This window comes from Bemisia tabaci, chromosome 1 (genome assembly GCF_918797505.1).
Source record: "Bemisia tabaci chromosome 1, PGI_BMITA_v3".
NCBI lineage: Eukaryota > Metazoa > Arthropoda > Insecta > Hemiptera > Aleyrodidae > Bemisia > Bemisia tabaci.
The window spans coordinates 3,268,715-3,292,432 of NC_092793.1; the positions used below are offsets into that span (position 1 = coordinate 3,268,715).

Consider the following 23,718-nt stretch of genomic DNA (forward strand, 5'->3'; position numbering starts at 1 on the left):
TTTCCAGATAAAGCAACCATAAGGAGCATTATTCTGGCGTCCTTTTCTGTCAATTGATAACCTTAAAATTGTTCGCTGTGTGTCCAAAATGCAGCCAACAAAGCATGCAGAAGATAGCACTTACAGCTTTTTTGCCTAACATGAAAATGAAAAATACCCTTTAAATATGTTGAAACAAAATTCGTGAATTTCAGTCACCCGAACAATTTCTAAAAGTCTTTCAGGTGATAGGTGGCAATTTGAAGGAAAAAGGATCTTTCGGTAAAATTTTCTGCTCGGACGCTACTAAGTCCATTTTCTCGAAACTTCATTTTTGCACTCACGGCTCTTTTCACTATCATGGCAGAGTGAGCAAGCGCATGAAGGTGTATACTTTGTCTGCTATAGAGATTTCTATGCAGATTATCTGCACTCTATCACTCATCTGAAATTTCCTCAGTTGCTTGACGCAACAAATGCAATGAAGAAGTGTGGTCTAGAGAGCCTCAGGCACCTGCAAAGCAAATGCAAGGGGATCCTCTGATCTACCTATGAAAGTGAGCTTGCTTACCCTAAATGGTTCACTGGAAAGTCAAAGTAGCCATAACCTCGGATTTAATAGAACACAATAAGTTCACAGAAGGCTTATTTCGCTAGGCTTCTTCCTAGTCCATAGCAGTAAAAGCAAATAATAAACTTTTCAACGTAATCTAATAAAAGCTCAAAGTTATAATTCGTATTTTAAAGAGCGACGCCAAGAATGGCACAATTTGGGCCAGCGGGGATTCTTCTGAAACCGGGCCCAAACGATACCTTATGATACCCTAAAACTCTGGTAAGAATTTTAGCTTGAGTATATGCACGGTTTTTGAGAAATGAGGGGGCAAAGTTGCCAAATCGCCATCATTCTGGACAGCATTTCTACAGCAAAAAGACGGGGAAAATGGACGAAAAAGTTACACCTTTGATGGGTTTCGGCTGTAAATGTTCTCATTGGGCCCCCAAACATTTAACTGTGTTCAGTTTCAAAAATTTTGGTCGCACAGTGGTCCGAAATGGGGAGAAATCGTCGACAAATCAGGATTCTTTGTCAAATTTTTAGAAATGGAAGTAAAATTGTCGGTCTGCTGCAGTTTTCATGGCTAACAATGTTCTTATTGGTCATCAATGCATGAAATTGTGTTCAGCTTCAAAAATGTACATTGCACAGTGGTCAAAAATGGGGGAATTAGTGGACAAATTAAGATCCTCTGTCAAACTTTTTAAAAATGAAGTGAAACTGTTGGTCCCCAGTAGACTTTAGATCCCGGAAAAATTCTTTAAATTCTTTTTTTGACTATTTAAATCTTTTTTAATTTTTTTTCTCCATTTTTCCTCCTTTCTTTTAAATTTCTGAAAGTTTGCATATTTTCTTGAGATAATGCTACATAGTCTATTCTATAACAACGTTCTATAATCAATACGGTCTGACATGTAGTAATAATTAAAAAAATTAAAAACATGAATTTTTCAAGGATCTAAAGTCTACTGGGGACCAACAGTTTCACTTCATTTTTAAAAAGTTTGACAGAGGATCTTAATTTGTCCACTAATTTCCCCATTTTTGACCACTGTGCAATGTACATTTTTGAAGCTGAACACAATTTCATGCATTGATGACCAATAAGAACATTGTTAGCCATGAAAACTGCAGCAGACCGACAATTTTACTTCCATTTCTAAAAATTTGACAAAGAATCCTGATTTGTCGACGATTTCTCCCCATTTCGGACCACTGTGCGACCAAAATTTTTGAAACTGAACACAGTTAAATGTTTGGGGGCCCAATGAGAACATTTACAGCCGAAACCCATCAAAGGTGTAACTTCTTCGTCCATTTTCCCCGTCTTTTTGCTGTAGAAATGCTGTCCAGAATGATGGCGATTTGGCAACTTTGCCCCCTCATTTCTCAAAAACCGTGCATATACTCAAGCTAAAATTCTTACCAGAGTTTTAGGGTATCATAAGGTATCGTTTGGGCCCGGTTTCAGAAAAATCCCCGCTGGCCCAAATTGTGCCAAAAAACGGTCGTTTTTGGCGTCGCTCTTTGTTTTTGCAGTTCAGAATAATAGATTAATGCTTAAATGTGAATCTTGCATTTTATCTTCACCTATCTGTATAGGTCTCTTTTCGCTCAAATAATACAGTGCAACATATTAATCGAAGAGAATAGCTGAATCAGTTGACCTTTATCTCGACTCAGCCATAATACAAGTAAAAATTAATGCAACCAAGAAGATTTCTAGAAAAAAAGGAGCAAACTAACAAATAGGTTTTTATGAAAATATGTTCAAAGTTTTCATTTTTGTTTTTGGCCCTCCTGGGATAACTCAAATTGAAACTCTAAATATCTTTAGATCAAAGTCTACACATTTTGGAATAAACCATTGACCAAGACTGAAAGGAATTTTTTATAATTTTTCATAAGGCATAACTATGCCTCTTTCTGGAAATGGACCAGCTGTCATAGGTTTTAGTAATTAAAGCTGAATTTTCAATGGTATAAGCTTGTGTTAAAAGGCTTAATAAAAGAGAGCTCCTTATTTACCTACATCATTATGTAGTACCTATCACATCAAACAAGCTATTAAACGTGGAAATACTCACTATGCTTTTTGCGCACTCACTCTGGTTCCTGATCTATTTTAGTCAACAGTCTCAATTTTTCCTTTCAAAAAATAGCAAGCATCATCAACAACTATATTGAGTCATGACTGTATTGATAATTTTTAATAATTTCTAAGGGAACAGAGGTAACCCCACTAAGTTATTAAAAAGTAACTTTTTAACAAGTATTAACGAGTTTGATAAACTAACAGAAACCTCTAGTCCCCTTTATGAGGCTAGGACATGATTCTAAAGGCATAGTAAAGATTAGATGATTAGTTGTTTGAGTTCTGTTGTTACGAGTACAACACCAATCTACAGACTTAATGTAACTTTCTGTTTTTATTCCAGGTAATTTCCAGTCTTCCTCCACACTAAATCGTATAGCATCATCTGAAAACTACTCCGTGCCAAAACTTCAAAACAGTGATTCTACAAATGTCAAAGATCCTGCCTGAAGGGATGTTTGTCAATGATAAATCGGCCAATACAAGCTGAATCTCAAGCTGAAGCAATGAATTACAAGCTAATTTAGATGTTTTTTCTGCTATCTAGATGCCAGGAAATTCTTTCCAAGGATCTAAGGAATTTATTTTTATATGCTCAGATTTTATGTATGAAAAGAGGAATTAGTAATGAGCACCCAGGTTCAAAACTCAGGACCCTTCCTTTGAACTAGTTTGATAAAGGCATAAAAATAAGAGTTGAAAAACATGGCCTCATTCGAGGAATACAAAGAAGATTCAAATTTTAGGCGCTGATTTTAATATGTACCGTGGAATCGTGATAAGGTGGATAAGTTCAGGAACGGCAGTTGTGTCCGACTTGGGCTAATCGTAAGTTCCAAAAATGCCGATTCCAGCATTAATCGGATTTTTCCAGGAAAAAGGCCTACGAAAAGTAATGTATCACAAATTTGTAAGTAGACATATTTAAGAGGTAATTTGCTGATCTTGGTTGATTGGAAAATCAGCGAGTTTCTTCTGGATTTATGAAACCTGATCATGCATAAAGGCTGTGAAACACTGAGGGTAAAGCAAAGTTTTATTGATGAGGATGCTGTGCAACAGGAATGTTGTGTGAAAGTATGTGCTCAAAAGTACGCCTCCTAATAGCAAAACGTTGTCAGCAACTCTGGCAAATCCTGAAATTCTTTATGCATAAGAACAACAGGACCAGAGAAAAAATCCGAGTTTCTGACTTGGTAAGCCGTGGCTTATCAAAATTCCACTTTACCTTTTAATTTTTCACAAGAGAAAAATTTTTGAGGTAGAAAACCCCTTTACAAACTCAAAATGAAAGGAGATGTGAATTTTTTAGATGTACATGTATTACATCAGTTTTAAAACGTCAACAATTAAAATTTTTTGTCAGGCAATTTTTTTTTCATACAGAAAAAATTTAATCATGTGAATAAGTTTTTCTATGCAAGAGGGAAGTCTCACAAATAATGATGCCTCAAAAGTTGCAGTGATAAGTTTTATTCATTTAGAAATCTTCATGGAGGTTTGCAACTTCAGTCGTCATTGAGGTTCAGTTCGAGAAAGACTTGAGAAAAGGACTTAAAACTGACAAATGCTTTCACCTGTTTCATTAAATCGGGGCAGTCTTCCATTATGAAAGCCTATTGACTTTGAAAAGCTCGTAAAATTATACAGATTTAAATGTCAATGGTTTGTTGCTCCTACTGCCACAACCTCCTTTCAAGGGAAAGTAATTCCTCTTTTATAAGGGATACATAAGTATATACTTCCTGCTTCTTTAACTTGAAGGGAAGTTTTTATTTTTGACAAAGGAAACATTAAATTACATATGTTAATTAATTAGATACGTCTAAAACTGGATCAGTGGATAGAAAATTGTGCCAAAAATTGCTTTTTAATTTACAATAAGGCTGAAAGCTATTAGTTTAGGCTACAGACTCACAACCTGATAATAATTCGATGACAGCCTTTGTCAGAAAAACTTTATTATTACAAAGAAGCCTCAAAAAAATGTTCTATTCGCAACGTACAGTCTTTATTTTAAGTTTTTAAAAATTTGAATCGCCTGTAGGGGAGTGTAGCTTTTTACTTCTGACACCCTTCTACTAAATTTCATTAAACGCCTTAGTGTATTGCATTTATTTTACATTTATGTATTCGGTGACCAAAAACCAATACTGCTCCCGATCACAAGATAAAAAAAATTGATTCGAAATATGGTGGAAGAAAACAGGTGTAGAGTAGCAACTGCAGGAAAGCATCATGGAAAAAAGATGAGTCCTCAAGTTGTGATGTAGGGGTCAGATCTTCTCTCTCTTACATGATAACAGTCCTCATGCACAAAGCCTTCTCTTAAGAGCTGTGATGTTAGCGTCAAAAGAGCCAATCAGAAATGAGCTTGTTCCTTGTCCATACCTGTTTTTCTTCTCCCATTACTCAAATGATTTTGTAATTAATTCACATTTACCAGTCACGCATTTGTTTCTACTTTAAGTTGTAATACTCTTTGTTTTTTACTTTTTTGCCATACTGAACCAAAGACTTGATAGATTTTATTTTTAGCTATAAAGTGTACTGTCTGCCATTGTGTAGAAGATCTTACATTTTTGCCATAAGGCTCTAATTTTTTAATCATTATTTTTTTTTCAAAGAATCGATTTTTGAAAAATATAAAAGTAAAAATGTGCATGATAGGTACACAAGATTTGTATCCTAATTATTATTGGCAGTTTTTTTTGTACTGAGTAAATTAGTTTGTCCCTCTTTTTGACAACATGTGGATTCTGTTTCTTGTGCAGTGCATGAAAGAAGAGACGTATTTTGTTTGCCCCAGCAACAAGTCATTTGTGTTAGTTTTTCACAGCCAATGAGAGAGCAGCTGCCTAAAGTGAGGTTAGAAATCCTGTTACAACCCTGCCGAAACATGCTTTGAGGACGTTCCGTCTGTTTCAAAGCAATGTTCCGAAAACGTTGCCAAATTGTGCAAAATAAATAAACAAATAAAAATAGGCCACCCCCTCAACATAAACAACATCCGAACAAAATACGGTTCTTACAAGATGTTCCGGATTGTTGCGTCAAATAAAATACATTTAACCGATGATTTTCCGATGATTGTGATTTTCTTCTTGACCGAACGTCAATCAAGTAATGTGCACACATCACCTATCGCGATGTAAATATGTTGACAGTTTTATACTTTTTTTCCATTTGTGACCAACAGTAAGAAAAAGATAAGAATATAAAAAATTCAATAATAACATTTTTTAAAACATGCTTCCAAAATCTCCTCTCCTACTTTTGCTTTTCTTCAAACCAAAATCTCCAATGCAGTTTAAAATTATTTTTCCAGTTTAAATTTTTGTTAACCTTTGTCTCTCAGTAAAAAAAAGGCACACTTCTATGTCAGACAAATGTTTGTACAGTAATTTTATATTTATGCATCTATATATTTTGTACCAGTCCTTACTTTCATATAATAGTCAATTCTTCTTTTCTATTTTGTATCTCCTGTCAGATGTAATAATTTTTGTACCAGATAAATTTTTTTCTTTATGTATGTGTAACAGCTTTGATAATTTTTCTCCGCAAGTCTCCCAATGATTACTTTAAAAGATAAATTTACAGCAGACTAGTTAGCACCTTATTTTAGGGAAATTCGGGATTTTCCTTGCAAAATAGGCTTTTTGAGGGAGAACTTAGTTTCCCAGAAAAGTGGTTCAGGATAGAGGAATGAGAGTTTATTTTCGGATTCAGCAGTAACAGCTCATAGGAACGCATGTATTGTATGCTTGAAAATTTTTTCTGCTGTTTGTGATGCCAAGGTTTTTCCGGTCAAATGGCTTAATTGGACTACATTTTGCAATTAGGAACTATAAAGTCAGACCCGGTTTAAAAACAACGTATGTGCCATTAGTTTCCCTATGCACTTAAGTGTTTTTTTAAATGAGCCAGAATTTTTAAGTCCAAATTCCAAAATGCAGTCCAATTCATTCTAGTAAAACTACTCTGTGACCGCATTTTGTAATTAGGAATTACAGTACCCGCCTCACTTTGGAAACGACTTAACGGCCATTAGATTTTTGCAGTTAGTTTTTTTCATGTAAATAAGTACTTTAACTAATCGGTCAGAAATTGTAGTTCTGCATTGCAAAATGAAGTCTGTTTGATTCAAGTGCTTGCTGCGGCACATACACTGATTTTGCGATGCAGAATCCGAAAATGATCCCAACTTTTTCCCAGTCACCCACCGATCTTCTTAAAAAAGAAAAGGCATTTTCCAGTTGGATTTCCGTAACATTGGACGTATTTCTGTCAAATGGAACTATGTGCATTATGACATGAGCCCTGTTACGCATACATTCTTATGGGTCTCAGAGCTCATGTCTTAATACACATAGTTCCGTTTGACAGAAATACGTCCAATTGGTGAATAATGGAAAAAGACATATGTTATTTTCGGCTTCAATATCAAAAAAGTAAGTGGTAATAGCATCGTTACATACATGGGTGAAATTGTTTTCCTGTTCTGTTTCCGAATTTTCTGACGTAAAACAATTGGATCAGTTTTACAAGGGGGTGCAAGTGTTGATGAAAGAGGAAAATCAAGATTGACAATTGAAAACAACAAATTCTTTCAAACATTATGATTTAGTAAAAAAATAAACACAATTTCCAGTCATGAAAACTTGGTAAAAACAAAATTATAATCTAAAATCACAGTGCATTAAGGAAAAGAAGTTTCAAATTTGTAGGAGCCATTAGACATGTTGGGGGAAAAGGCGCCTTTCAGAGAAAATGGCGAATGACAGGTACACTGTCGGGCACCGGCACCTACACAGCTCAAAAAGGATTACATTTTTCACATGAGGAACTAATATTTCTGACTCATCCATAAAACATGAAAATATGAATGCACAAATACTTAAAATATCTGCATGAGAAGACTAATAACTTGTACAAGCTCTAAAATGAGTCAGAAGTAGTAGTTCCTCATTGCAAAATGTAATCCAAATCATGTTCAAGGCATTAGAAAATATAATCTTAATGCACTTTGTGTAACATGTCAACACATTAACAAAACTATAAAGTATGAACAACACTCACCATCATAGTGTTAGCTAATTCTCACGAGTCATACACCAAGACCTGACACCTTCCTAGTATTACGTGCTCTGCTCTGTTAGTGGCATCGGCTGTTGTCATTGACATAATGAGAAAGACATACAAAATGCTTGCATATAAAATAGCTGGCACAGTCATTTTACTGGTTTCTAAACCACAAAAACTAAAATCTAGCTAGCAGATGCCACTTAGAAAACCCGTATCAGAGTGACAAATTCCCTTAAATTTAAAAATTATCTGACTTTTTCTTGAATTCAAGATTTTACACCAAAGAAAAAAAATGTTCAGACTTTCCACTAATTCTTCAAGGATGTTGAGCATGGAAATTCTTTCGATGAGATATACCAGATGCTTTGAAACAGGTTTTGAGAATTGCTCTGATCTTTAAAGATAACCACGACTGAACGGCAAACTCCTGTTGATAGTTAGTTGCATGTGATCAGTTCAAGATACTGTAGTTGGTCATGGTGCTACTCTCTTTCTTAACATGATGAAAAAGAATGTAAGTAGGTAGATCTCGAGGTATCTAGATTAAAGTTACTTTTCATGTGGCTAAAGATGCTCTCCCATACCTTTGATGACCTTTACTTGAACTCCAACTTACTGTTGAACCTTTACTTGACCTCCTTAATTAATTCATGTTATTGACTTTTAAATAAGTATGCAAATACCTAAAATATGTTCCATTACTTTTGCTCTTTCATACTTAATTTTTCGTTTATAATTTTCCGTTTTTCGTTTTTCATTGTAGAAAAGTGGACGCAGTCCAGGTTGCAATCTTTAAAAACATGGTTGGTGAAGAAGCTTGCGAATTTTTGAACACTTTAAACCTCTCCGAAGCACGAAAATCCCAAGTTTCTAGCATAATACAAGCTGATTCTTACATCAAACCATAGAAAATTCTCCTGTATTCGCGGTTTTTTATCAACACTCGCTGTCAACAAGAGTCGAAGAATTCGAAGCTTTCTTTCTTTTGGTTAAAAAGTTAGCTGACAATTGTGATTTTGGTACCCTTAAATCGGAACTCATTCGAGACAGGTTAGTGGTTGGAATCAACAGCAAAACTGTGCAGGGAAGGCTCCTTGGTAAAGAATTTGATCTGGACAAAGTGGTCAAAATCTGTCGATATATGGAAACAGGAAATCAGAGAGCAGAGGAAGTATCCAATGGCAATCATGTCCACTATATCATGTATCAACCCAGACTCATTTCTAGTAAGCAGCGTTACAACTTTGACAACCGTGGTCAGAAGTCTGCAAGTACAGCCAACCAAGGAAAGAGTAGCTCGACTCAACCCCGATTTAAATTCCCTATTACATTGGGAGTCCAAAATATCCTACTTTAATTCATTCATTACTGCTGCTGATATTATGAAATATGCAGCAGGAGTCCCCCCCCCCTCCTCACCGCGAGATGCACTCCCGTCCAATGCACCTGCGCTGTGAACCTTGATCTTACTGCGTGTACTATCAGATCCTTACTTTTCGCGTGATAGCAGCCCACTGAATGAATCTGATCACTGTGTATGTTATCTTGATGCTGTTGATGGAGCAAAGTTATTTGTGCGATGTGCCTGTTGAAAAACTGATCGATTAGAATCAGTTGACATCATAGATGACCAGCCCTTAGTACGGTCCTGGTTTGTCCCCTACCTTTGTGCGAAATAATTGAATGTTTTTACATTTTTTACAAGCTTTCTGTCATAACATGGGGTTATGTCACAAAAGAACTCATGACAATAATCGCATTTCCCTATGTTTACTGGAGATTTAGAGTAATCAACGAAACTCTTCAGAGAAAAATTCGGAATTTAGTGCCAGCATAAAATCCGGAGAACGAGTGTTTGCTCCATGTAATATGCAACACGAGCATGACTAACATTTATCGCGGTAATAAAATCGAGTAGCAGCCAGATTTCTCAAGTTTCTTCCTGAAAATCAAAACTAGATCACAACTTATCGGTGAAAATGTTCCGTGCGATTGCCATCTTTGTAGTCTTGCAAGGTTGCCACCCGATGCAAATTTTTCCAAAATGGCAAATGCTTAACGGATGAGTCCCGTTCCAAAGTTTTTCCTGCTAACTCAGCAATCGAATCTTCAACCTCAGGTGTGGGACGCGTTGTGAAGGGGGGCAAAATCGAAAGACGGTACAGTACATGTCTCACCACTCTGAAACGAGGAGTCCAGCACAGATGCAACAAATCATCGTTGTTGAGGAACATTTCAACAGCACTTAATGATGCCTCCGGTGCAAAAAGTAAACAACAGTTAACTGCCCGGCTTCTGAAGGAAATACAGGAGGAAAAACCCGAAGATGATAATACATTACAAAAACCAGTCTTTCTCACACAATTAAAAGCTAAACCTCTGAAAATTGAGATAAAAACAAGGAGATCTTCCTCAAGGAAAAAAAACGTCATTGAGAGTCAAAAGATTTTTTGACAATTCAAACGTCCTTAAATCTGAGTAGTAGAGGCATTGAAGGAGTAGCCACTAGGGCGAGTCAAAAAACATCGACTTTCGAATTTCAAAAACGTATAGGGGGGAAAAGTTGCGCCTAGGCATCAATCTTAAGTGTGCCAAAGCGTTCCTCGAAAAAAAAATATCTTGGGGTGCCTCTTCGGCAATTTGTGTCAAAAAATCACGCAATTCAAGCTGTTTTCCCCGATTCCGTCGCACTGTTTAAGCATGATGGAGATTGGCTAGAGCCCTGATTTTTGGAGTATTAACTCACTTCTAGTAGTCATTTAAGGTATGCTAATTAGTTTTTGGATCAACATATTTTTTGTGCCCCCCACATGCCCTTAAAAATGCAAAAAACGCGATTGCGGCCGAATGCGCATCGTATATTTCAACGATTTCATCGATTTTTTAGGTGATTTTGGCAACCACGCAAAAAGTCAATTTTTGGTTTTTATAAACTATTCATGTAGGTGATTCGGGGAAAATATTGGTTTTTTGGATGCGGGCAGTTTTTCACCCATTTGCAAGCTCACAGTTAGGCCGAATCGTTCGATTTAGTCGAAATCATATAGATTTTCGCCATTTTTTTGCACGCCTTGGCAAGCATGTAAAAAATCGGGCTTTCAATTTTCGTAGACTCTTTTTATAGTAGAATAAGAGGATATAATAATTATTTTGCTCGGGGATGTTTCTGTACCTCCGCGGAGCCCTTACCAAGCCAGAAAAACACGATTTTTAGCGACTTTTCAGCGATTTTTGACGATGTTTTTCAGTGACTTGGCAACCACGCAAAAAATCGACCCTTCAATTTTCAGAGACACTTTTCATTGCAAAATAAGATCCCGTAAAACGTTTTTCGTTTAGGTTATTTTTTGTACCTACTCAGAGGCAAGAAAGACATGACTCTTGACTCCCATTCACTTTAAAAATCTTAAATATTTCAACTCTTTTGTTTACGCATCACAGCGAACCATTAAAGAAGACCACTATGTCCTCCTTCAAGAGCCAGGGAATAATTATCTTGGCCACGTCTCGCCCTCGTCCGGCAAAGCAGAGGCGATTTCAGACGCAATTTGGACATATTTAAAGTCAAAAGAAGTTGACTTGGATAAAGTACAATGTTTGGGGTGTGACGGCACCAATACGAACACGGGGGTAAATCATGGCGTCAACAACAGACGTCTTGAGGAGATGCTCGGGCGTCCGGTACAGTGGTGCGTTTGTATGCTCCACGGCAACGAGTTGCCATTTCAGCATCTCTTCGAGCATTTAGACGGTACGAGAAAGAGTCCTAATTCTTACTCTGGACCAATCGGTAAAGCATTAGAAGACTGCGAGAGATTACTCATTGTTCGTTTCGAACCGATCCCTGCAACATATTTGCCAGATATTGAATCAAAAGACCTAAGTAGTGATCAAAGATATTTATTGGATATTTGCTCAGCTGTTTCCCTCGGTCAGTGCCCTGACAGTCTACGGTATAGAAGTCCAGGAAAGCTAGGAAAAGTTCGGTGGTTAACATGTGCAAACAGAGTGTTAAGACTTTATATCTCCACAGAGGAACTCAGTGAAAATTTAATTACTCTTGCCACGTTCATAATGAAAGTGTATGCTCCGTTATGGTTTCTCATAAAAAAAGAGTCCTCGTGTTCCAATGGCGGCATGCATGTTTTTCGGGCTATCAACTTCTCTCGCTACTTGCCTAAGAAGTTGAAGAAGGTGATCGACCCAGTAATTCAACGTAATTCATATTTTGCACACCCCGAAAATCTTCTGCTAACAATGCTGGTTGATGATGATGAACAAATCAGACGAAAGGCAGTGAATCTTATCATTAAAGCAAGAAAAATCCACCCAAAGGACCAGATCCGAAATTTTTCAGTGCCGAAACTTAACTTCAAAGCAGGAGCTTATCATCGGATGATAAATTGGAAAGGAACAAAAGTTACGCCACCTCCCCTTCTGAATCATCTTAGTAATACGGATTTAAGACGGTTGGTGACCTCAGATGAAAGAAGGTATGAGCCTTTCCCCTGTCACACGCAAGCAGTCGAAAGAGGAGTAAAACTAGTCACTGATGCAGCCATCAAAGTTTATGGTGCAGAGGCCAGAGATGGATACATCAGAGCTAAAGTATTTGCTAGAGGTCTGGGGCAATCAACACATAGATCTGCAGAACCAAGAGCTGGCCCAAGCACATCCCAATAAGAGGTAATGAACTTGAATATTAATGATAAATTCAATGATTTGTAATGAAATTAAAATTGAAATACAGTAAAGTAAGCATTCCTTGAGTAAATGAACGTTTAATTATTAATTTTTGTGAATTCTCGTATCAATAACAGCTCAAATACGTAAACAAAAGAGTTGAAATATTTAAGATTTTTAAAGTGAATGGGAGTCAAGAGTCATGTCTTTCTTGCCTCTGAGTAGGTACAAAAAATAACCTAAACGAAAAACGTTTTACGGGATCTTATTTTGCAATGAAAAGTGTCTCTGAAAATTGAAGGGTCGATTTTTTGCGTGGTTGCCAAGTCACTGAAAAACATCGTCAAAAATCGCTGAAAAGTCGCTAAAAATCGTGTTTTTCTGGCTTGGTAAGGGCTCCGCGGAGGTACAAAAACATCCCCGAGCAAAATAATTATTATATCCTCTTATTCTACTATAAAAAGAGTCTACGAAAATTGAAAGCCCGATTTTTTACATGCTTGCCAAGGCGTGCAAAAAAATGGCGAAAATCTATGTGATTTCGACTAAATCGAACGATTCGGCCTAACTGTGAGCTTGCAAATGGGTGAAAAACTGCCCGCATCCAAAAAACCAATATTTTCCCCGAATCACCTACATGAATAGTTTATAAAAACCAAAAATTGACTTTTTGCGTGGTTGCCAAAATCACCTAAAAAATCGATGAAATCGTTGAAATATACGATGCGCATTCGGCCGCAATCGCGTTTTTTGCATTTTTAAGGGCATGTGGGGGGCACAAAAAATATGTTGATCCAAAAACTAATTAGCATACCTTAAATGACTACTAGAAGTGAGTTAATACTCCAAAAATCAGGGCTCTAGCCAATCTCCATCATGCTTAAACAGTGCGACGGAATCGGGGAAAACAGCTTGAATTGCGTGATTTTTTGACACAAATTGCCGAAGAGGCACCCCAAGATATTTTTTTTTCGAGGAACGCTTTGGCACACTTAAGATTGATGCCTAGGCGCAACTTTTCCCCCCTATACGTTTTTGAAATTCGAAAGTCGATGTTTTTTGACTCGCCCTAGTAGCCACTGCTATTCGAACTACAACAAAAAACAGAAAAGTTGTAGAAAGTAACTTGAAACTGAAGCACCTAACCCATCAGGTCGATAATTTTGTGGACGTTGATGAAATGCAATTCATTCATATGAAAAAAGACTCAGAAGTAGCATGTCCTGATCCGTTGGTTCATTTTAAAGACCTGCAGAGTTTCCTTGACTTCATAAAAGATAAACTCGAATTGACCTCCGTGCGCTTAAAATTTGGAATTGGTGCAGGAAAGGGATTTTTAAAAGTATCGTATCTGTACTTGAAAATGAAACTGGCACGGTTCTCATGACACCCCGGGTTGGGCTTTTCATTAAGTACTCCTTGGCACTCATGGTGTGCGTCCAGAGTAACTCGGGAAAGGAGGTGCGTCGATACCCCAGACCGTAGGCAGTCCTCCCTGCAGACTGATTACTATTATTATTGATGTTATTATTATTATTATTATTATTATTATTATTATTACCATCGGTTTTATCATTGCATGAAATCGTAATGTATGGTGAAATGATTTATGATAAACTTAAGTGAGTTAATTATTTCTATTTCCCGTTCCCAGATGTCGGATTCTAATCGAGACGTCGTCAGGAGCTGCGAGGCCAATCTGGAGGAAGCCATCCGAATCCAGGTGGAAGCTTATCGCGACGGAGATATCTCCCTAGGAGACCAGATGTCCCAGACGATCGGTATGCTGCTTGAGGCCAAAGCAGAGAGAGCTAGGGCGGTCAAAAGGACCAGCGGGTCGTCGGGCGGTAGTCTCGGCGTAAGCAGCGCAACGCCTGCAAAGTAAGTTGAATACTTAGTTTATTGCACGTAGATGCTTCGGCGAGGGTAGTCGGTAAAGGGGCAGAATAAGGTTGCGTGACTGTCGAGGGAATTATGCTTTATTAATCGATCCTTATTATAATATAAGATTATTACGTAAGAGATTATTTCTTGTGTTGTGTCTTTGAATGTTTTGATTGCAGGTGTATCCGTTCCTTGGAGGAGCCGGGCGTTCAGTTGGAGATTTTTTTTTTCTTTCTCGCTCGCTCCGCTTCGCTCCGTACTGAAAATGAAAGAAACAGTTCGGAGGAACACATGAAAAAACAGCAACCATACAAGAATGGAATCCAAGGTAAAAAATTCAGGGCCTCAGGAGTGAAGAAAAAAAGCTTTGATCCTAGCCATCGCCCTACATATGCAAGAAAATTACGAAGATATCTCCATTTTATGGAGAAAATTGTCAATAAGTAGTTTCGATGGAACCATTACCGCAGATCTTAAACTGGCAAATATTTTGGTTGGAATTATGTTGCATTCTTCAAGTAATCCATGCACTTGGTGTGAAGCCGACAAAACAAGGTTGCATGAATCAGAGGCATATAGAACAATGGGTAGTTGTATGCACAATTATTCACAGTGGGTTGAATGGGTGCAAAGAAGAAAGATGCCAAGAAATTTCAAAACTGCGTTCATCCTCGAATTTTCAATGCTTATGAGGATTTTCTGATCATTAATCTCATTCGTCCTCTAGAACTACATCTCCTGGTGGGAACAGTAAACACGATTTACAATCATATGTATCAGGAGTTCTAAGAAGATGCAGAAAGATGGTCAAAAAATTGTCATGTCAATCGCGCGATGACACATGGCTTGCCAGCATTCAATGGAAATTCTTGCAATATCCTTCTTCAAAAAGTTGATATTTTGAGGCGAGATTCACTTGGTTGTTTAAAGTACGTAGAAGTCGTACAGAGGTTTAAAGAAGTAGTAGACTCTTGCTTTTCAGTAAAGTTGAAGGAAAATTATGCCGAGATCATTGATCTGTTCAAAGATTGTTAGTCAAGCTTAGATATCCCTATCACAACTAAGATTAATGCCGTCTTCTTCCATGTGATTGATTTCTGCAGAAGGCATGGGCGAGATTTGGGTTATTTCAGTGAGCAGGCCATGGAATCCATACACCATGATTTTGACCAGACTTGGAAAAAATTCAAAGTTCTAGAAGTCAATCCACGTTACAGGGAAAGAATCTTGTGTGCCGTTTGTGAGCACAACTCTTCTCATATTTGATTGTTTGTCATGAAATCTGTTAAAGCCACACATGTTCGTGATAAGAGTGCAGTGCTTTGATAAGTACCAGAACTCTTTTATCTTCTCTCCCCTCGTGCGGTATTCCATCATCCGCGGCCGCGGATCTTTCAGCGATCAGTTCATTGCGCATCACTGATTAAGTGCGGAGTAGCAGAAGCTTTCAGTTGTCTTGTCTGCTCATTGTCTGTGTCCTGTTCCCCCCCCCCCCCCAGATTTTTTAATTTTTGCCCAGCTAAAACGTTTTTGTCCAATTATTTTCTTAAAGTTTTTTCTTCCTGCTTTCAATAGTGTCAGCTTCCATGTGAGCAACTGTTCCAAAAGTTTGTTTCTGCCTTTTTTCGGGAAGTGTTCCAATTATTTTTTAAAAAATGTCAAACAATTTAATAGTTTTATTAGGTGACAGTCATTTTGAACGATTGTAAAAATTAATTGAATTTCTCCCCGAAATGTGTGTAAATTTCGTTAAAAGTGGATTGAATGTGGCTGAAGCTAGTGAAAGATTGAACCATTTCATAGACGAAAATAAGGAATTTATTTGGTTAAATAGACAGCGATATGTGGTATATATTTTCCTTTGTTCAAATGACCTCAGATCCATTGAATGTAACTCTCAATTCAATAAGTATGAGTACAAAATAATCATCAGTGTAGAAAGGTTTTTGTGAACGTTCGGATCATCAAGATTCCTCCATCCCCAGATTTCACACTAAGTGGTATGCAATCGAACGTATTAATGAGTGGCTAAATTCATTCCATGGAGCAGAGAATCTGCAACTTCTTGAGACTTTCGTATGTTTCCCCCTGCAGAGGTTCAATGGGAGCACACTGACCTACTTTGAGGAGACCTTCTATTCAGGAGCACCAGATGGAATTCACCTCAACCGGTGCGGTCTTCTCACTCTCTGGAGCATGATGGCAAGCAGTCTGCCTTAAGTTTTTGTAGGCTTGCTGCCTGAAGTTTTTGGGTTATAGCTATCCAATCCGATGGAATGGAAGTTGAGTCCCAGAGCTTCAAAAGATTTTCGTTTCTAATCATTAAATTTTTGTAATCGGCGGATTTTACTCAGCAAATTTGTAATTCCTTATGCCGACTGAAGTTGCGCGGTTCGGTCTGTCTGGCTGAAGTCTCTGGGTTCGAGCTATCCAATCCGATGGAAAGGAAGTCGAGTCTTAGAACTTCAAAAGATTTTCGTTTCTTATCATTACATCATTTTTGTGTAAAATCCGCTGTAAAATTAGGAAGGATTACAAATTTCAAGAAGTACTTTCAATTATTGCGAGATACCCGGTCCTTATATTTTTCTCCCCGACTTGACTCTTTTGCTCTGTTTCACCATCCAGATTTTTATTTTTATTTTTGTCCCGATTTTGTTCATTTTTTTTATATTCTGATTTTGTCCATCCATCTATTCATATTATACCTGTATTTTACCGCACTTTCCGATTTTTATAATTTCTTTTGCCAATTACCTCTCCTATAGATTTTCTTTCCCCCTTCGCTCATTAAAAAATTTGGTGTCAGGGGTGGGGTGATTAAACTTAATAAGCACCCAAAGGCGAACCCCCGTGCCTACCTACGCCCAGTGCAACCACGCCGCGATTTTCTTTCCTTGACCACTGGGGATATACAGTGAAGGGTCGGCCGAAGCCGCACTGAAGCGCTCCAGTTTTTTTTTGGAAGAAGATACGCACTGAAGGACCATCGCTCAGACCAGACCATCCAGCGCCAACCGAAGAGCAAAAAAGAGAGGAAGCCGAACCGCTCCGGCCAAACTCCACCTTCAGCTGTATCACCAACCACCTTCCAGAGGACAACCATGATGAAATTGAAATTTTTGCAACTCATCGACTACCTAAGCATTGAGTAACTAAAACACATGGAACGGACCTCGGAACGCCAGCGAGGGCGTTGCCCAAATTGTCTCTCTACTCACAGTTTGAGTTTCTGCAACTCTCCCAAGCGCTGCGCGGCGCCGAAATGTGGAAGGAGACATAACACCTTGTTACACGAGGGACCTGGTGGGATTCCCGCAAGATGTTCGACCTATGGGGACATTCAATGTCCCCCATCTACCGGTTCCGGAAGACAACCAGCCTTGATGGACGCATCCTCAACAGCAGCCTCATCAGCGGCCTCTTCCTCAACAGCAGCCCCTACCTCAACAGCACCCTCTACCTCAACAGCAGCCTCTACTTCCATAGCCTTGCCATCGGCTACCATCGGCTACCAGCCTCAGCCGCTTCAAGGTGAGGAAACACCACACCTTACCGAGGGGCGCTTAAGAGCTCGACAGACTGTCGGGAGGGCCAGGGGTTTGCCCCGATACAGCTCTTCTTTTGAGAAAACCTCTCCCGCTCCGAACCGCTTCCCAAATTTGGATGACCTCCTTCACTGGGACATCGATACGGAGCGGCTGTGACTTGGTGACCCAGAGGAGGACCTCCAGTTTGACTCTGACATCTCGCTGTGAGATGTCAGAACGACTTTCATTACGCCACGCCAATTTAATGACTTTCCTTACGCCACGCTAATTTAATGACTTTCATTACGCCACGCCATTTTAACGCCTTTCATTACGCCACGCCATTTTAACACCTTTTGCACTTTTTTTATGCCTCAACGAGGTATTGTTCTCCTTTTTATGCCCTTGAGTTGGGAGCCTTTTCCGCCGTTGCCGTGTAGTCTTTGGTAGTTAAAATGACTTGTCGTCCCTATCTAATGTCGTGCCATCTAATAGCAATGATGCCGCAGACGGTGTACCGGCGGTACTACTTGAGGCTAAGCAGCGCCAACGTCGGTAGCGTCCTATATGATGGATATCGATTCTACGCATGCGTATCCTACTCGCAAACAACAATTTGTTTTTTGCAAATTGCAAACAACAATTGTGGCGAAAAAACCACGAGTACCATCGGAATCACACCCGAAACGAGTGGAGTAGGACGTATCGAAAAGCAGGCTCCGCCACCGCAATCTTCCACCGGCAGCAGCGACTTATCACAAATGCCTCCAGGTGGAAGCTGTAGTTCCGCCTTCGTAGAGCAGCCGCATACAGTAGAAGGAGCCAGTCTACTGTTCATTGACGACGAAGGAAATGCAACAACCCTAAAGAAGACATTTGGAACGCGTTCAAAGATGAGCAAATTTGTAAAAAACTCAACATGAAGAAGCAAGATTTCGTTCAAATTATTGAGTTCTATACAAGATTTCAGAATTCTGGAGCAACATCGAGCAAGGACATGGATCAGCACAGCATCAACAAGGAAATACAGGCTATAAAGGATGACAACAAGAGGACATCCAAAAAAGTCGATGATACTCTTAGCCTCATTAAAGAAATCAATAAAACTTTAATGAAGAACACAAACATCCTTGAAAACAAGATGAACAAGGTAGACAAGACAGTCCAATCGCTGGAACTTCAACAAAAGAAAGAAGCCAAAACGGAGAAAGCCTCATATGGAAGTACTCTCGCTAAAATCGACCACGCAAATCAAATCGCAGCAAAAAGCAAGAATAACTTTATTATGACTCTACACTCACCAAGGAAAATCCCCAAAACTCAAGAACTCCTCAATAAATTTGTAGAAATCTCCAGCACATTTATGAATACGAAAGTGATCAGAAATTCTATCCTCAGTGATAAAAAGAGCGTCAGGATCGAAGGAACAACGGATGACAGAGAATCACTTAAAGTCAGCTTGGAGAATGAACTCAAAAAATGGACTGCAGAAGAAAACATAACATCAGCCTTAAGTACGCAATCTGAAGTTATGAAAATTACGGGTCTCAGAAACACTGTATCAGATGAACAAATATACAGTCTTATACTAGACAATATGAACGACCCAAGCCTCACAAAGGAGAATCTTAATCAAAACGCTACCATCTTCAGAAAAGTGAACAGTTTCGTGGAAAAATCAAAAATGATCGTGTACATGAGAGTAAGGTCTCCTCTACTTGAGAAGATCACAAGGAAGAGAACATTCTATTCCAAATGCGAAAACTGGGGTACGATCTTGATCACACCAATTATCTACATTTCTCAATGTCCAAAATGTTTTGAATTTGGACACGGCCCATTAAAATGTCGGAAAGGAAATGTATGCAGAAAATGCGGCTTTTTATGCCCTTGAGTTGGGAGCCTTTTCCGCCGTCGCCGTGTAGTCTTTGGTAGTTAAAATGACTTGTCGTCATTTTAAGGGGGGGAGAATGAGCGCGCCGCTTTGGAGAGGGGGGAGAGAGGGGAAGAGCAGCGAAGTAAACGCTACGTCACAGATTTCATTAGGGGGGTCGTCGCTCCTGATTGGTCAGGGTCGCGACCTCTGCCCTCCCTAGCGGGATCTTCCAAAAACTGCATTTTTCGGGAGCTCTCGACTTGAGCTTCGCCTTGCGAACCAGTTCCTGTTTTGCCAGCGCTTTGAGTTGTTCTCAGCTTTTCGAGATCTTCTCAGCCGCACCGCTTAAGCCTTTTTTTCTTTTGGATTTTGCTCATCCAGCAACGGACCAGAGAATTTAGACAGTCAGGCTTAAAGGGATGGCACAATGGTAGAAATTACTCATCCATTTAACCAAACATCAACCGGATATGGCAAATGACTCGATCTTAATTGTTAAATTGGAGGAGTTATTTTTGACGAAAAATACCCTCCAACCCAGACAGTTGATAGATGAATTTGAAAACATCTCATATGCAAGATACGAAGAGGATAGAGATATGGAGATTGCCAACGAAATTTTCGAGTGGTACGAAGATACCTTCCCTGGCGAGGAACCTGTGCAAACGGAGTGCAAAAAAAAAAAAAAAAAAAAAAAAAAAAATCGGAAATACTCAAAAACGTAGCGCTGTCACTATCACAATTGAGGGCGTTACAGAAGACTCGACCAGCGATTTTCCGGAAAACGACCCCCGAAATATTGGAAACCTCGAAGTGGAACAAGATACTAGAATCATAAGTAGCAGGGACCTTGAGTTGGAACAGGAAATCAATAAAATCAGCCTGCAACTTGCCTTTGCAACTTGCCAGCCTTTCTGATTCAACAAAGGACAAAAACATGGTAGAAGAAAAGCGGAATGAAATTAAGCGACAAGTTGACGAACTTGAATGCAAAAAAGAAATGCTCACTCAAAAGCTCTCATACTACGATCCAAAGATTGCCGCTCAATTTAGAACATCCACACCAACCGGCCTCGCACAACCTATGGACATAGAGGAAGATTTACACAGGAAAAGGAATGCATCAAGTTCAGAACTCAACAGGAGCTTCAGCGACTCAGACCTGACCCAAACTTCCAAAAAATGGAAGGACGGCAATATCATCAGCTGGATGAACAAAAATCCAAAGAAAACCGACAATGATGGAATCACACTTGTGAGTCACAGAAGGAAGAACTCGAATACAAACAGCAGTAACCCTAATAGTCAGCCTCAGAGCAGAAAATCAAGCATTTCAAACACTAAAATCCCAAAAAAACTCAAGACTGCACCACAGCAAGAAAGTAATCAAAATATCCCTCTTAAGGTGATTTGTCAAGCTCAAGTGACGTGGTCGAACTGGCATGCGATATATCGCATCTTTTAGGTAAAAAATCTCGGCAGATTTTGAATTTTCAGCAAAAAAAAGGACGATAGCCCCTGCGCATGAGCCTGAAGAATCATTCTAAACCCAAAAATCGGCAAAATTCAGAGAAATGAAAACAGGATTGAGTTTGGAAAAAACCCTTGCATTCGATACCGAAATCGATAGCTGAATCGAATGCGAGGTTTTTTTCCAAACACTATCCTGTTTTCATTTCTCTGAATTTTGCCGATTTTAAGGTTTAGAATGATTCTTTAGGCTCATGCGCAGGGGCTATCGTCCTTTTCTTTACTGAAAATTCAAAATCTGCCGAGATTTTTGACCTAAAAGATGCGATATATCGCATGCCAGTTCGACCACTTCTTTTGAGCTTGACGAATCACCTTAATTCACAGGTCCCCAAGAGCACTGTCACTCCACCGGAAAATGAAAAGCATGCAACATCCAAAGAGGAAAGAAACCCTAAAGAAGACATTTGGAACGCGTTCAAAGATGAGCAAATTTGTAAAAAACTCAACATGAAGAAGCAAGATTTCGTTCAAATTATTGAGTTCTATACAAGATTTCAGAATTCTGGAGCAACATCGAGCAAGGACATGGATCAGCACAGCATCAACAAGGAAATACAGGCTATAAAGGATGACAACAAGAGGACATCCAAAAAAGTCGATGATACTCTTAGCCTCATTAAAGAAATCAATAAAACTTTAATGAAGAACACAAACATCCTTGAAAACAAGATGAACAAGGTAGACAAGACAGTCCAATCGCTGGAACTTCAACAAAAGAAAGAAGCCAAAACGGAGAAAGCCTCATATGGAAGTACTCTCGCTAAAATCGACCACGCAAATCAAATCGCAGCAAAAAGCAAGAATAACTTTATTATGACTCTACACTCACCAAGGAAAATCCCCAAAACTCAAGAACTCCTCAATAAATTTGTAGAAATCTCCAGCACATTTATGAATACGAAAGTGATCAGAAATTCTATCCTCAGTGATAAAAAGAGCGTCAGGATCGAAGGAACAACGGATGACAGAGAATCACTTAAAGTCAGCTTGGAGAATGAACTCAAAAAATGGACTGCAGAAGAAAACATAACATCAGCCTTAAGTACGCAATCTGAAGTTATGAAAATTACGGGTCTCAGAAACACTGTATCAGATGAACAAATATACAGTCTTATACTAGACAATATGAACGACCCAAGCCTCACAAAGGAGAATCTTAATCAAAACGCTACCATCTTCAGAAAAGTGAACAGTTTCGTGGAAAAATCAAAAATGATCGTGTACATGAGAGTAAGGTCTCCTCTACTTGAGAAGATCACAAGGAAGAGAACATTCTATTCCAAATGCGAAAACTGGGGTACGATCTTGATCACACCAATTATCTACATTTCTCAATGTCCAAAATGTTTTGAATTTGGACACGGCCCATTAAAATGTCGGAAAGGAAATGTATGCAGAAAATGCGGCTTTTTATGCCCTTGAGTTGGGAGCCTTTTCCGCCGTCGCCGTGTAGTCTTTGGTAGTTAAAATGACTTGTCGTCATTTTAAGGGGGGGAGAATGAGCGCGCCGCTTTGGAGAGGGGGGAGAGAGGGGAAGAGCAGCGAAGTAAACGCTACGTCACAGATTTCATTAGGGGGGTCGTCGCTCCTGATTGGTCAGGGTCGCGACCTCTGCCCTCCCTAGCGGGATCTTCCAAAAACTGCATTTTTCGGGAGCTCTCGACTTGAGCTTCGCCTTGCGAACCAGTTCCTGTTTTGCCAGCGCTTTGAGTTGTTCTCAGCTTTTCGAGATCTTCTCAGCCGCACCGCTTAAGCCTTTTTTTCTTTTGGATTTTGCTCATCCAGCAACGGACCAGAGAATTTAGACAGTCAGGCTTAAAGGGATGGCACAATGGTAGAAATTACTCATCCATTTAACCAAACATCAACCGGATATGGCAAATGACTCGATCTTAATTGTTAAATTGGAGGAGTTATTTTTGACGAAAAATACCCTCCAACCCAGACAGTTGATAGATGAATTTGAAAACATCTCATATGCAAGATACGAAGAGGATAGAGATATGGAGATTGCCAACGAAATTTTCGAGTGGTACGAAGATACCTTCCCTGGCGAGGAACCTGTGCAAATGGAGATCGAAAGTTTAAAAATCCAATCGTTCCTAACCACTTTGGTCTACGGATTAGACGATGGTTATTTTTCCGAGGACAAAGAAGAAGATTAGAACTGTCTACAAAAAAAATTAAAGAACTTCGTTACTTTATTAGAGATAATCAGATTACTCTAATTAATTTCAATATTTTCAAGGCATAGCTCATGTGTATATATTCGAATTTCTTTATTTTATTTTTTTTGATATTGTATGAATCCTAAAAACTTTTGTGAAATACGAGGTAAAGATTTTTTTTATAGTCATTCGGACTAATGTGCTTATAACCTTAAAACTTTATGCATCCTTATGAGTATTACGAAGTATCACTGGTCACTCTTGTTAATTTAATCATACTACACTGTTACATCTCAAACCTGCTTTCAGATAGATGCTCATTG

At 38.9% G+C, this 23,718-nt stretch overlaps 1 protein-coding gene across 3 annotated transcripts in view; it reads left to right on the plus strand.

Annotated features, from left to right (window-relative positions):
• spg (dedicator of cytokinesis spg) overlaps positions 1-13,776 on the plus strand; it is a 150,233-nt gene extending 136,457 nt beyond the window's left edge. For all 3 annotated transcript variants that reach the window (XM_019044183.2, XM_019044182.2, XM_019044184.2), the window contains one exon: positions 2,977-13,776. In XM_019044183.2, coding sequence (XP_018899728.2) covers positions 2,977-3,083 — 107 coding nt within the window. In that variant the 3' untranslated portion in view covers positions 3,084-13,776. The remainder of the gene's footprint in view (positions 1-2,976) is intronic.
• Positions 13,777-23,718: the final 9,942 nt, after the last annotated feature.